This window comes from Gekko japonicus, unplaced genomic scaffold (assembly GCF_001447785.1).
Source record: "Gekko japonicus isolate JY-2015 unplaced genomic scaffold, Gekko_japonicus_V1.1 scaffold244, whole genome shotgun sequence".
Taxonomy (NCBI): Eukaryota; Metazoa; Chordata; class Lepidosauria; order Squamata; family Gekkonidae; genus Gekko; species Gekko japonicus.
This window is the reverse complement of record NW_015165838.1, coordinates 583,586-595,506: the sequence shown is the minus strand read 5'-3', so window position 1 is coordinate 595,506 and position 11,921 is coordinate 583,586. Positions and strand designations below refer to the sequence as shown.

The 11,921-nt window shown below is 42.9% G+C and overlaps 1 protein-coding gene across 1 annotated transcript in view; it reads left to right on the top strand.

Annotated features, from left to right (window-relative positions):
* Window positions 1-448: 448 nt before the first annotated feature.
* Window positions 449-11,921, top strand: part of TUBGCP5 (tubulin gamma complex associated protein 5) — a 32,780-nt gene continuing 21,307 nt past the window's right edge. Inside the window, exons 1-8 of the mRNA XM_015410961.1 lie at window positions 449-694; window positions 3,665-3,718; window positions 4,270-4,378; window positions 5,324-5,420; window positions 5,712-5,788; window positions 7,045-7,168; window positions 10,137-10,251; window positions 10,972-11,061. Coding sequence (XP_015266447.1) covers window positions 522-694; window positions 3,665-3,718; window positions 4,270-4,378; window positions 5,324-5,420; window positions 5,712-5,788; window positions 7,045-7,168; window positions 10,137-10,251; window positions 10,972-11,061 — 839 coding nt within the window. The 5' untranslated portion in view covers window positions 449-521. The remainder of the gene's footprint in view (window positions 695-3,664; window positions 3,719-4,269; window positions 4,379-5,323; window positions 5,421-5,711; window positions 5,789-7,044; window positions 7,169-10,136; window positions 10,252-10,971; window positions 11,062-11,921) is intronic.

Below are 11,921 nucleotides of genomic sequence, written 5' to 3'. Positions count from 1 at the left end.
CACAAAGTAGAATTTTTGCGGTGCGTGCGCTCTGGCAGGAACCGATGCCTGGTGATAAAGGGTGTAACATCCTATGTTTACTTGCCTGCGCGTACGCTTCATTAAACATGGTAAGACTTAGTTCCGAATAAAGAAATCAGACCGCAAAAACGCTTCCGCTTATTACTCCAAAGGGAGTGACAAAAAGACAGCAGACAAAACATGTTGTAGCTTAAATATTTTAATTAATATCGAAACGAGCTGCTCACAAAGCTGCAACCGCTATCCAAACGTTATTCAGAACTACGCCAGAGAACTCTTCGCTCAACTAGAAGAGCTTGGAAAACAGCGCATGCGTGCACAGTCTCCATTCTCCTTTCGAGAAGCGCTCCGGTGGAACTATCGCGAAATACTGTAAGATCGCGAGATCTTATGAATGACGGATACCGAAACAAACTGAGGCGCCGAGCGGTTTGTTATATTATAGGAAAGCTGCCTCGGACAGCCTTTACCTGGTATCGTGTCCCCCCTTCTGGTCGGTGATGGCGGCGGCTATGACAACGACACCCCCGGCACACTGGCGCCGCTTCGAGCAGGAACAAGACCTCACCGTGCGAGAGTTGATACGGCGGATAACCGGCCTGAGCGAGCGGAGCGACGAAGAGCTCCCCGGCCAATTCCAGGCAGCGTTGAATTTCGCCTGGTCGAACTTCAGGTGGGGGGGGGGGAGAGGAGGATGTGGCACGCGATCGAATTCCCGTTGGCCAATGGGAGGCGAGGGTTTTTAAGTGTTGCTCCCCGTTTAGAATCACCGTGTCAGGCAGCTGTGGCTCCGTGGTAGAGCATCAGCTTGGCATGCAGAAGGTCCCAGGTTCAATCCCTGACCTCTCCAACAAGGATCAGGTTGTAGGTGTGAGATCTCTGCCTGAGTCCCTGGAGAGCTGCTGCCACTGCTGCCAGTCTGAGTAGACAGTACTGACTTTGAGGGACCAAGAGTCTGATTCAGTATAAGGCAGCTTCATGTGTGTGTACAGTGTCTCTGCTATGAAGGCTCCCGTTATGGCTTCTGTGGAGTAAAACCCTGGGAAGCTCAGAGACGGATGGGTTAGGTGAATCAAAGCTTGAACTTGTCTCCAGTTCCTCCTGGGGTTTCGGTGTTTATCTTTGTATGCGTTTGGGTTATGCAGAGCAGTGTCACAGATCTGCTTAGAGGGATGTACTACTTGGACCTCTTGTTTTCCCACTGTCCTTTGGCCCATGTGTTTGCATGTTTTCCCTCAGTACCATATCACCCTGATATCTGTACCATATCTGAAGGAGGCTCTAATCATTGCAAGTTTGTGCTACAGTAAGTCTTTATAATACCAGAAGTCTAGTTTTAATGCTACAGGCTACTGCGGGATAAGTCCCCACAATTTAATTGGAATAGTCATCCCTGGAATTTTTTCCTTAGCATCTGGTGAACAGAAACTGCAAATGGATAAGGAGGTTCCATTTTTAGTTATGGTTAATATAGTTTTTGGTAAATCTCCATTAATTTGTTCAAGCCTGGGGGTTTTTTTTTGGGGGGGGGGAGAGATCTAGCTGCTGGGTACCCATCTTGTCACTCCCAGATGTGTAAATTGGCTGTAAAAGTACTGAGATCTGTTTGCGCTTAACATGCTGCTTTTGCAGACTGACACTGAACGCTCTGAAAGTATTTTGTTCAGTTTTTCACACAGTTCCTAATTGTTTGTATCTTCACCATATCACATTAGCTTTATTTTTCATAGACTAACTAATCACAACTTCATGTATGTCTGCCTTAAGGGAGATGCTTCAACCATCAGATGACTTCAGTTGCTCTTTCATAGATACGTTTTCCAACTCTATAGTTTCCTGCTTTTGAGTTCCGGTAGCTAGAACTAGCCCCGACCTAGATAATCCAAGGTAGCCTTATCTCATCAGATTTCAGATGGGAAGCAGGGTCAGCCCTGGTTAGTACTTGGGTGGGAGACCTCCAACGAAGTCCAGGGTTGCTAAGCAGAGGCAGGTAATGACAAACAACCTCTTTTAGTCTGTTGCCTTGAAACCCCCATGAGGGGTTGCCTTAAGTCTGCTGTGACTTGGTGGCACACGCACACACAGAGCTAGAACTGTATACTACTTTATATACACTACATTCTGAAATGCAAGAAGAAGAAGGTATGTTTTAGGACATTCATAGAACCATCCTAAGAAAGTTGCACCCTTCTAAGTCCATGGAAGTCAGCGGGTTTAGAAAGGTATAACTCTGCTTATGATGGTACTCACGCATCATGCTAAAGGATATTTGCCCCATCATTACATGTGAATTTCACAGTGGAACAAATAGTAGCTCCGTGGGTATGGAAAGGCTGCAGTCCCTTCTATTCATGCACCATAGTTGTGGTCTGAATGTTTTCACGGAGTGTCTGGGAGGCACAAGATTCTTGGCGTGCATGTGTGATACAGAGTCCTGGTTGAGTTAATCAGGATTCTGTATTCAGTGAAGTGGACCTTAGTGATAGGCTGTTGAATGAGCAATCTTACCTTTTCCTAGCATCTGTTGCTCATTCTCACAAAAGCTTATGCTGAAATAAAATTTAGCCTGTGAGAGTTATCTTTCAAATGTTGTAGCAGCTGCTTGTGGGCGAAGCCAATAGTGCCACAGTAGCTTGTAAAGGTCTACAGAGTTGTGGGTGAAGCCAATTACACAGATGTTTGACATGAAATTGTGCCCCCATCCCAATCCTCACTGAGTGCCAGTTTCACATTAAAGACTGATCCTGCCCATGTGGTTATGAGCCTTTAGAATCAATCTATTAAATGCACTCTCATGGTATAAGATATCTGGGAGACTTGCGAGAAGCGCACCATCCAGCATTGATTAAATAAAACATAAGGGTGTTAACAGTGCTGCCCCTTGTGCTGGAAGGAAAGGGCTCCATTTTAAAGCCATAGAAGCAGCTTGTGGAAAATACCTTGGTGATAGAAGTCATGCTTTGCAGTGCATAATTGCTGGCATATTTTGGGAATTAAGTTGTTGATGAGTTCTGCAAAGATGTGTCTACCCTATCAATATGATGCTAAGAAATTGTAATACATTGTCTTTCAAGTGTAGGAAAAACAGCGAAAGAAAAAAAGAGAGCTTCTTTTGCACAGAAGAGCAGCATTGGTTGCTGAAACAGATAAAGCCAAACTACAGATAGATATTCAGATGTTATTCAGTGAACTGGATAGCCAAGAGACAAGTAATTTATAAATAGGCGCAGAAGAGAATCATAACCCAGTATGAGGAAACTCTGTGATGGTATTAGAGTTGCCAACATCCAAGTGGGGCTTGGAGGTTTTCCCAGCATTACAACTGATCTCCAGACCAGAGAGATCAGTTCCCCTGGAGAAAATGAAAGCTGTAGAGAGTAAACTGTATGATATACTATTCTGGGTGAAATCCCTCCCCAAATTCCCCTCTCCACATGTACAGCCTCCAGATCTCCAGGAATTTCCCATGCTGGAGATGTCAACCCTAGACAGTATAAAAGATTAACTTGTGCTATTCTGTCTTTTCCCCCTAGGGTTGCCAATTCACAAAATGCAAATAGTTGCCGCAAGCTTATTCTGCTGCTTAACCCCTATTTATCAGCACTTTGATACAAAGAGTTATTTTTCTGTACTTTTAATCTAGATTTCATCAATTTCTTGATGTCAGCAGTCACAAAATAGAGAAGGTAGTAGATGGGTAAGACCATTCTGTTTTTTACTAAACTCTGTTGATTTGTTTAAATATTTTTATCCTGCCTCCAAAAGGCTAAGGGGGTGGTGGTGAACAACCATATATACATGTTAGGAATTAAAGAATGAATAAATAAAACATCAACTAAATATTTACATGTAGAAGTAAAAACTCAGTTATTTCCACAAGTGTGTAAATATTACCAACTGCCAATATATGCAAAAATCCAAGCCAGAAAAATAAATTTAATTGGCCAGAAGAAATTCAGTTGTCTACCATGATAGTTCAACCAAAAGCTTCTGGAATAACCAGATCTTACAGGCCTACGGGAGTGGGGGCTTAGCACACCTTTGGGCAGACAGTTTCTCAAGTTCCTCATTTGACAAAAGCCAATTCCTTGTAGATACCAACCAGACACCACAAGTAGATGGCATGTTAACAGAAAATAATGGGCAGATCTAAGCAGGGTCTGTATTGGGAGAGGGAATTTTAAAAGATTTGATGGGTTCTTTATGTTTGAAAGATTAATTGATGAATGTTTAATCTTTTAACATTAGGATTTATGAAAAGCTGATTGTTCATTCAGACCTCACTAAAGCTGCAAGCTGGAAGAGATTAGTAGAAGAATTCCTGAATTCACCTTTTCTAACCCCTGAAGGAACAAAGGTATTCAATTTTATCCTATTGTGATTGGTGCTTTTACAACATCAAGTATTCTGGGAACTACAGTTCCCAGAAAGCACTTGGCTCCATGAATGCTGTAAGTTGAAGTCACTAATAGGGAGGGAAGGAGAGAAAAAAAGGACAGAAGAAGGAGGCAGGAATTCTCCCTCATGGTGGTGCCAGCAGGCAATTGGAACCTTACTCCTTAGCAGCAGGACAGATGATTTGGAAGGGAAGGGGGAATTGTTCTCTGGCTTGGCTTCAATATCATCCTAGCCACAGAAGAATTTGGCATCTGTGAAGCTTGCCTCGCTTAGAATCTAGGCTTTGAGTTGCTGAGGTTTAATCTGTGAGTCTAAAGAGTATGAACTTCAGAAGCATCTCTAATAAATAGGGAATTTGAAGTGGAGTGTGGGCTGGACCTATGAGCAAAGTACTTATACCTCTGTTTTGGGGACCCTGGTTATAGAGTAGCAGATATCCAGAATGTGAAGAAACTATGGCATCTTGAAGAGACTTCTGTTTTGCAGGTAATTTTCTAAATATTGCCAAGCTTGTGCTCAAGTGATTTTTCAGATAAAGCAAGCAAAAGTTTCACTTCAGCATTCTTGCCAAAAAGAACATCATATGCTAAGAGCAGTTGAAGAGAGTGTTCTAGTTGGCATATGGAGACTGGAAAAAACAGTGGGAATTTGCCCTGAACCTTATAAACCAGGTTGTAGAAATGTGTGTACTGATTCAGCTCTGCTAATTGAAATACACTGTTATATAGTCTGATGCCTTTTGTTACTTATGCAGTTTTGTATCTTGACTCCTGCTGTGGGATGTTCTTGAGTAAGCCACTAAAGCTGTTATCTTGTATATCAATATGTCACTGTATCAGGAAGATCTGCTCTGTTATACATTTATTCCCTTCACTGAATTTCTTGTTTCTGTTCTATGTTCAAGACAAACACCCATTATGCCATACTCTCCCTTCTGTTGTGCCTGTCAGAGTCCCCTTCCAATACCAGCTATTCTGAAAAACCAAGAGAGAAAGAAGTGGGTAGGTTTTAGATTACTACTTATGTTTATGAAAGTATCCTAGAAATCAAGTGTAAAACCTGATGTTTTGCCACTTTTGTAATGTCATGTAACACGTTTGTTAAAATCATGTCAAGCCCTTTTTATTTTGTAAATTATTGTAGTTTTTTAGTCACGTTACTAGTATTTCTTTTTAAAAAATCTCTCAAAGCAGCAGTAGTTCAGCAGACTTGTTTAATTCTTCTATAATTATAATGAATAGGATGGGAAGTCACTGAATAGGCAGTTGATCATAAGTCAATATCTCTTACAGAAAAAGAAGAATTTGATTGGGGAAAATACTTGATGGAAGGTGAAGAACTTGACTTTGGTCCTGATGTCGAAACACCGGTAATAGATAATGCTGCTTTATGAAACCAATTGAGGGAATTTTGCCCCCCTGTGGTCCTGAAAAATCCACACATAATGGTCCCTGCCACACGGCAGGGAAAAGGACGGCTGAACTGTGGCTAATCTGAGCCGCACCAATGTTGAGACGCCACGGCGGGATCCCACGGATCCCTTGTGCCACGGCGCGTCGCTCCCCGGCACGATCAGATGCCGGGGAGGAAGAGTCAGATGGGAGGGGGAGGCTGCCGAACTGTGCATGCTCGAGCATGTGCAGTACAGCCGGGGGCCGGGATGCGGCTGCGCAAGGACGCGCCGGCCGATCCCATGGCCCGGCTTGCGGCGCTCTACTGGAAACAACCACCTAGGTAGGTGGTTCTTTTTTAGTGCGCGTTTTCGGCGGTAGGGACGGATCAGGGATGGGCAGGCAACGATTCCCAGATGTTGCTGTGGGATCGCGCCCGTTTGCTCCGCCCCCGTTCCGTCCCCCTCCCGGCCCAAAACGCCTCGTATGAACAGGGCCAATGTAGGCTATTGTTGATCTGCACTGATAATGTGAAGTTGTGCACTGCTGTAGGGCTAATGTTGCTGTGACAATATTGACATTGTCAGTATTCTGGTTAACTGGCAAAAACAAAGGAAAAACAAACAAAAGCCCTGTTCCCTTTGTGAGGGGATATTACTAGCCACATAATTAAGAATGGAGTCTGTCTATTGAGATGTAGCATTCTTTTGATTGCCGGATGTAGGGGACTACTGATGTCCCATTCCCCCCCCCCCCAATTCTGCTTGCAAGCTTTCCAGTGACATCTGGTTGGTCAGTGTTGGAAGCAGAGTGGTGGATTAGTAGGAGGCAGTGTGCTAGACTAAATGGACCTTTGACCAAAGCAACAGTTGCTATGCCTTGGTAGTGTTTGCCCATGGAATGATTGAAAACCCTGAATTTTAATACAGTAAAAACTTCGTTAGCTGGCATTCTTGGGGAATTGTGGTTCCTGGTTAACCAAATATGCTGGTTAACAAAGGTTTTACCCAGTGACTTGTCTAGGTGTCCTGCTGGTTAAATAAGCTTTCTGGTTAACTGAGAGCCAGTGAACAAAGCTTGTATTGTGCTTTGACTGTAGGGCATGCCACAATACATTTTGTAAACTAAAAACTCTTATTTTATGTGTAACATAGGACACATCATGTTGACAGAAGCTAACAGAACACTATCCATTTTTGCAATAAAATTTGCTTTATATGGTAAAATTTTCCAGGAATGGTCTGACATAAGTGATGATGATAATGAGCCTTTGAGCAGGGAAGACTCTGGCATTCAAGTGGACAGGATGCCACACGAAGATCAAAGCAAGAAGGCTGTGTCTCATATCACTTGGAAAGGTTTGTTCTTCAAAGCTTTCATTATGGTAGGATATTGTATTGGAATGGGAGTGTTAATGTCACAACACAACAAACCTTTATTGGCATAACAACAGCAGCAGCCTTAGGTCCAGAGGCGGTAGGCACGCAAAACAGTTACCCTTCTGCCGAAAAAGAACTTCTCCTCCTATACGCTCTGTAAAGGAAGTTTGCCACCTCTTTGATGATATCAGCCTTGTTTGAGGCTAGAAGGTTCATTATCTTACTTTCCTCAGATTTGCCCTTCAGGGTTTGCAGTATAGGACCGAGGTGATAAGCGCGCAAATCCTGGTATAATCTACAAGTCAGAAGTACATGGTCCGTTCCTTCAATCTCCTTTAGTCCACAGGGACATAACCTATCCGGGAATGGTATTTTTTAAAATCTCCCATATAACACAGCTGAGGGGAGCCCATTAAAACAGGCCAACGTGAATACTCCTCTAATATAGGGATCAATCAGACAGGAAAAATACTTTGGCAGCAGCCCATTAAAAGAAATTCCCCAATGAATGGGAGAACAATGCCCAGTAGCAAGGCTTCTAATTTCTTGCACTTCTATATCGATCAATCTCTGTTTAATGATCTGTTATGCCAACTTCTCCAGGAAATTCCTGGAGACCCAATCCAAGTTATCTACCAAGGAAGTTGGGTGGTTGTGGCTGTGCGTAAGTTCTATACCAGTCTATACAGAGGTCAGATGGCCAATGAGACGCTCGCTATATCCCAGGAAGTGAGACAACACGCTAGGATTAAGAATAAATGTTGTCTTTACTAAAGGTTTCTGCAGTCATACAAAATCAGAATCACACACACAGTTATACAAGCTCCTTAGTTACAATAGTACATCAGAACAATTACAGCATAGAAAATAACAAAAGCATCAAAATGGGGATGACACAATGGGGCACGGCTATACTCATCTGAGGTCCAGCTGAGGGAGAACTCTCCTCCTTGGAAGGATGGGCAGCCGAAAGCAGCAGCTTGTGAACTCCAAGGCACACAGGTAGGACCAGCCAAACCACGTGTGAGCTCTCTGGGTCGCGACTCCGGAGAACTTAGGTAGTAGAGTCACTTGTAGCACCTTAGTGCACTGCTATGGGGAAGGTGGGTTAACCAGAGAGACAAAGGAGAGTTTCTCCTTAAATAAACTCTTTTTGGGGCATGTGCTATCCAGCCATAAACTATCAAACCCGTCCTCTAAACTATCACTACTGGATGAAGAGGGGGTGACGAGGGGATGACGCTCTACTAAGGGGTGGTGGCAATATGCAGATCCTATCCCTACATCAAAGGTGCCTTTTGGTGAGGTGTGAATCTTCCGTTCCCATGGACACCTCTTGACTTGCAGATCTGGTGCCTGCTCCAAGGCCATAAATGCTATTGTCTTCAGATCTCCAAACCAGATTAGGTGCAGAGGGTTACGTGATTCCTGGCATTCCGGTGATGTCGGGGTTCGCTGGGGGATTTTCCATAACTCTCCAAGTGGGTGCAATGGCGCGGTGTCTCCTCTATCCCGATGCAGGACGGGATACCTTCTCCAGGGAAGCACATGGTCCGTATGTGCAAGGCAGCCCCAGGCCAGCCTATTTCTAGGCAAGCATGAGATGCAGAACAAAGCAACACAACCAAACAGCAGTCCCTGAATACACATTGCATAGACACACATAGACAGCATCACCACTATACAGAAACACAAACATAAGTTCATATAGTTACACATGCCAAAAGCGTACTTCTCTGAAAGAAGGATCAAATCATCCATGTTAAGCCCCATCAGTGTACTTTTCCCTTCAACACATGTCAACCAATCTGATAGGTGAGATTTGCATAGCATACATAAGCAATGAGACTATTAGGCTCATTTCTATAGAGGCGGTGCAGCCAAAATTTAAAAGTTGAGAGCCATCCTTTAGTTACTAAGCATCTCTGGTTTGTCTCAATGTCTTTGTTACCTCCATGTGGTGTGTCACTGATGCTTTCAACAATTATATGTGGAAATTTGTACAGCTGACAGTTACATTCAAGTTGGCAAAATGTATGATCTTTTGTTAATTAAAGAAATGGCAACTCCATACCTTAACACTTGCTTTATCAATACCCTGGGGCAGCTGTGCAATTATTAGCATGTCCCTGTTCAGGTGTAACATTGGTTTCTGCAGGGTTGGTAAAGGTCCCCCCAACGTTGCTGGAACAGTAGCAGCTAGCAAGAATGACTTCTCCCCAAAAACCACAGTGACAAGAGCATGTGCCATATGCACTTTCGTTAGCCATTGAAGATCATAGCAGCAGATCACAGAAGCCTTCTGGCCTTGTGCAAGGCACAAAAGGGGCACAGCTGTTGCCCACTCCTCCAGTCAAACCAGGACTGCTGGTCTCGGCCCTTAGGGAAGCTCTGGCTCTCAGTGTGAACTGCCTGGGCAGTGGAGGAGTGCAGTCAGATTCCCCATCACAATCCCAGTGGTATTCTTGACTATACGCTTTAAAGGATACCTACCCTAAAAGCAGCTCTGACCTAGATGGCCCAGGCAAGTCTGATCTCATCAGATCTTGGAAGCAGGGTCAGCCCTGGTCAGTCAGTACTTGGATGGGAGGCTGCCAAGGAAGTCCAGGGTTGCTACACGGAGGCAGACAATGGCAAACCACCTCTTTTAGTCTCTTGCCTTGAAAGCCCTACAGGGTTGCCATAAATAGACTGTGATACTTTCCAACACCACCCGATTGCATTGAACTGGAAGGAGGAAACCAGCAGTTGCATGTTCTGCTTCCACTCTGATTTTTCACTTTGGGCGTCTATGTGCTATTCTTATTTGTATTAACAGTTAGAAGAAGAAGAGATTGGATTTATACCCTGCCCTTCACTACCCAAAGGTGTCTCTTGTGTGCCACAAAAGTTTCCCTTGTGTATAAATGGAAATCTTTTCGCTTGGAGTGACATGTCTCTTCTGTAGGTGAACCTGATGCACGTACTTGGCTGCAGCAGCATGTAGTTCCCCAGTACTGGACTGGCAGAGCAATTCGTTTTTCCCATAGTCTGCATTTTCATTCCAATTTAGCAGCTGTATGGTAAGAACAAAGTACATTCTGTCTCCAAAGTAGTTCATTCTTGATTAACTAACGGCTATCCCGTAATATCTAGAAACCCTTTCCTAGTAGCTCTGCATACTCTGAAATACTGTCTTATGTTATTTCTCCAGTCATCCTGTGCATCTCTCTCTTATTTTTTTTTCCTGGTGGCAAGTATATATGCAGTAATTATAATAATGCAGTAAATGAAAATCCCTTCCAGAAACTCTGATTCAGTTGCTCTGTAAGGAGCTAACATGGTAGCTTTGAAAAACTGCAAGACCTTAGGGAGTCTGCTTTTCTAATTTGATAAAGATGTCTTCCAAAGCTATATAAGTCTTAATTTTAGTACAGTGTGTGACTCTGAGATGAAGGGTGTTCTTTAAAATAAAAACTAAGAGCTTTGAATATCTGATTTGGGAATATCTGATGCTGCAGCATTGCTGCTCCAAGTGTGTACCTTATCAGTCTCAAGGACTGGGCACCCATGTAAAAAATAGTGCAATAGTTTTTGTTTTTTTAAAAGAAACCCTTTAACTTTACATGTGAGGAAGACATAATGGTTCATATATTTATGCCTTTCTGAAAGTTTTTAAAGGGTGAAGGGTTTCTTTAATTACATATAACTCCTTAAGTCCATTGGTGCTGACTGAAAGGAATAGTACTTGATATTCTTTAGTAGTAACGCCAGTTGTTACAAAATATAACTTTTGTCTTTAGGGAGCAGCACTTGTATAATAGCGATCCTCTGTATGTGCCAGAAGAGAGAATACTTGTCACTGAAACACAGGTGATTCGTGAAACCATCTGGTAAGCAGCACATTCAAAGCAGTTGCCATTTGAAATCCATTGCAAATTGTAGAATAATCTTAATTCCGTAAATTGTCATTGAACATTTGATGCATAGGTGATACGTTCAGAAAAGAGATTATTGTTCCCATCATATTGTACTATGATCAACCTGTTTCCAGGTTTTCCTAATCCTCAGAAGGCTTTTTCCTACACCTACTTCATTCTGCTCTTGTGAAAAAAAAAATGCTGTCCAACCATATTAGCATGCCACCTGGAAGATATGGTGTGCCTTTTCATGCCCTGTAAAGGTCTCACCCACATCAGTGCCAATTTTCTGCTGTTGGTCTCTTGCAAATGCCATTTTCCCATAATTTTTTCTGCTGTGCCACTGGAGGGCATTTTATCTCATTTTTGTTTTATTTTAGAAAACAAAGTAGTAGTATAGAGGGGATACAGAAAGGGAAAAAGGGATTATATAACTTAATTGTGTATATCAAGGATAATTATATATAACAGTGTATAAAACAGAGAATGTTTCTCCCCAACAATCCCCTTCATTATAATTTTTTAAGACATTGTCTATAAAATATGTTTCTGTTGGGGTACATTTATATTCAACAGGAGGGCTTTTTGAGGGTTTTTAAGTCAGTAATTGCAGTAGCTATAATGACCTATTGCAATAATGGTTCTATTAAAATAAGCAGCAACAGATGAAAATAATGCTGTAGCTCTATACTGGTGTAACAATCCTATTGCTACTTCTGTCGCTAATCTTATTAGAACTGTTAACAGCACTATAGCATATGCATGAAGAAAACAGCAAAACGGGGTGGGGGGGGGGCCCTAAGTGCACAAGGCAGCTGTGATGACCGGACCAC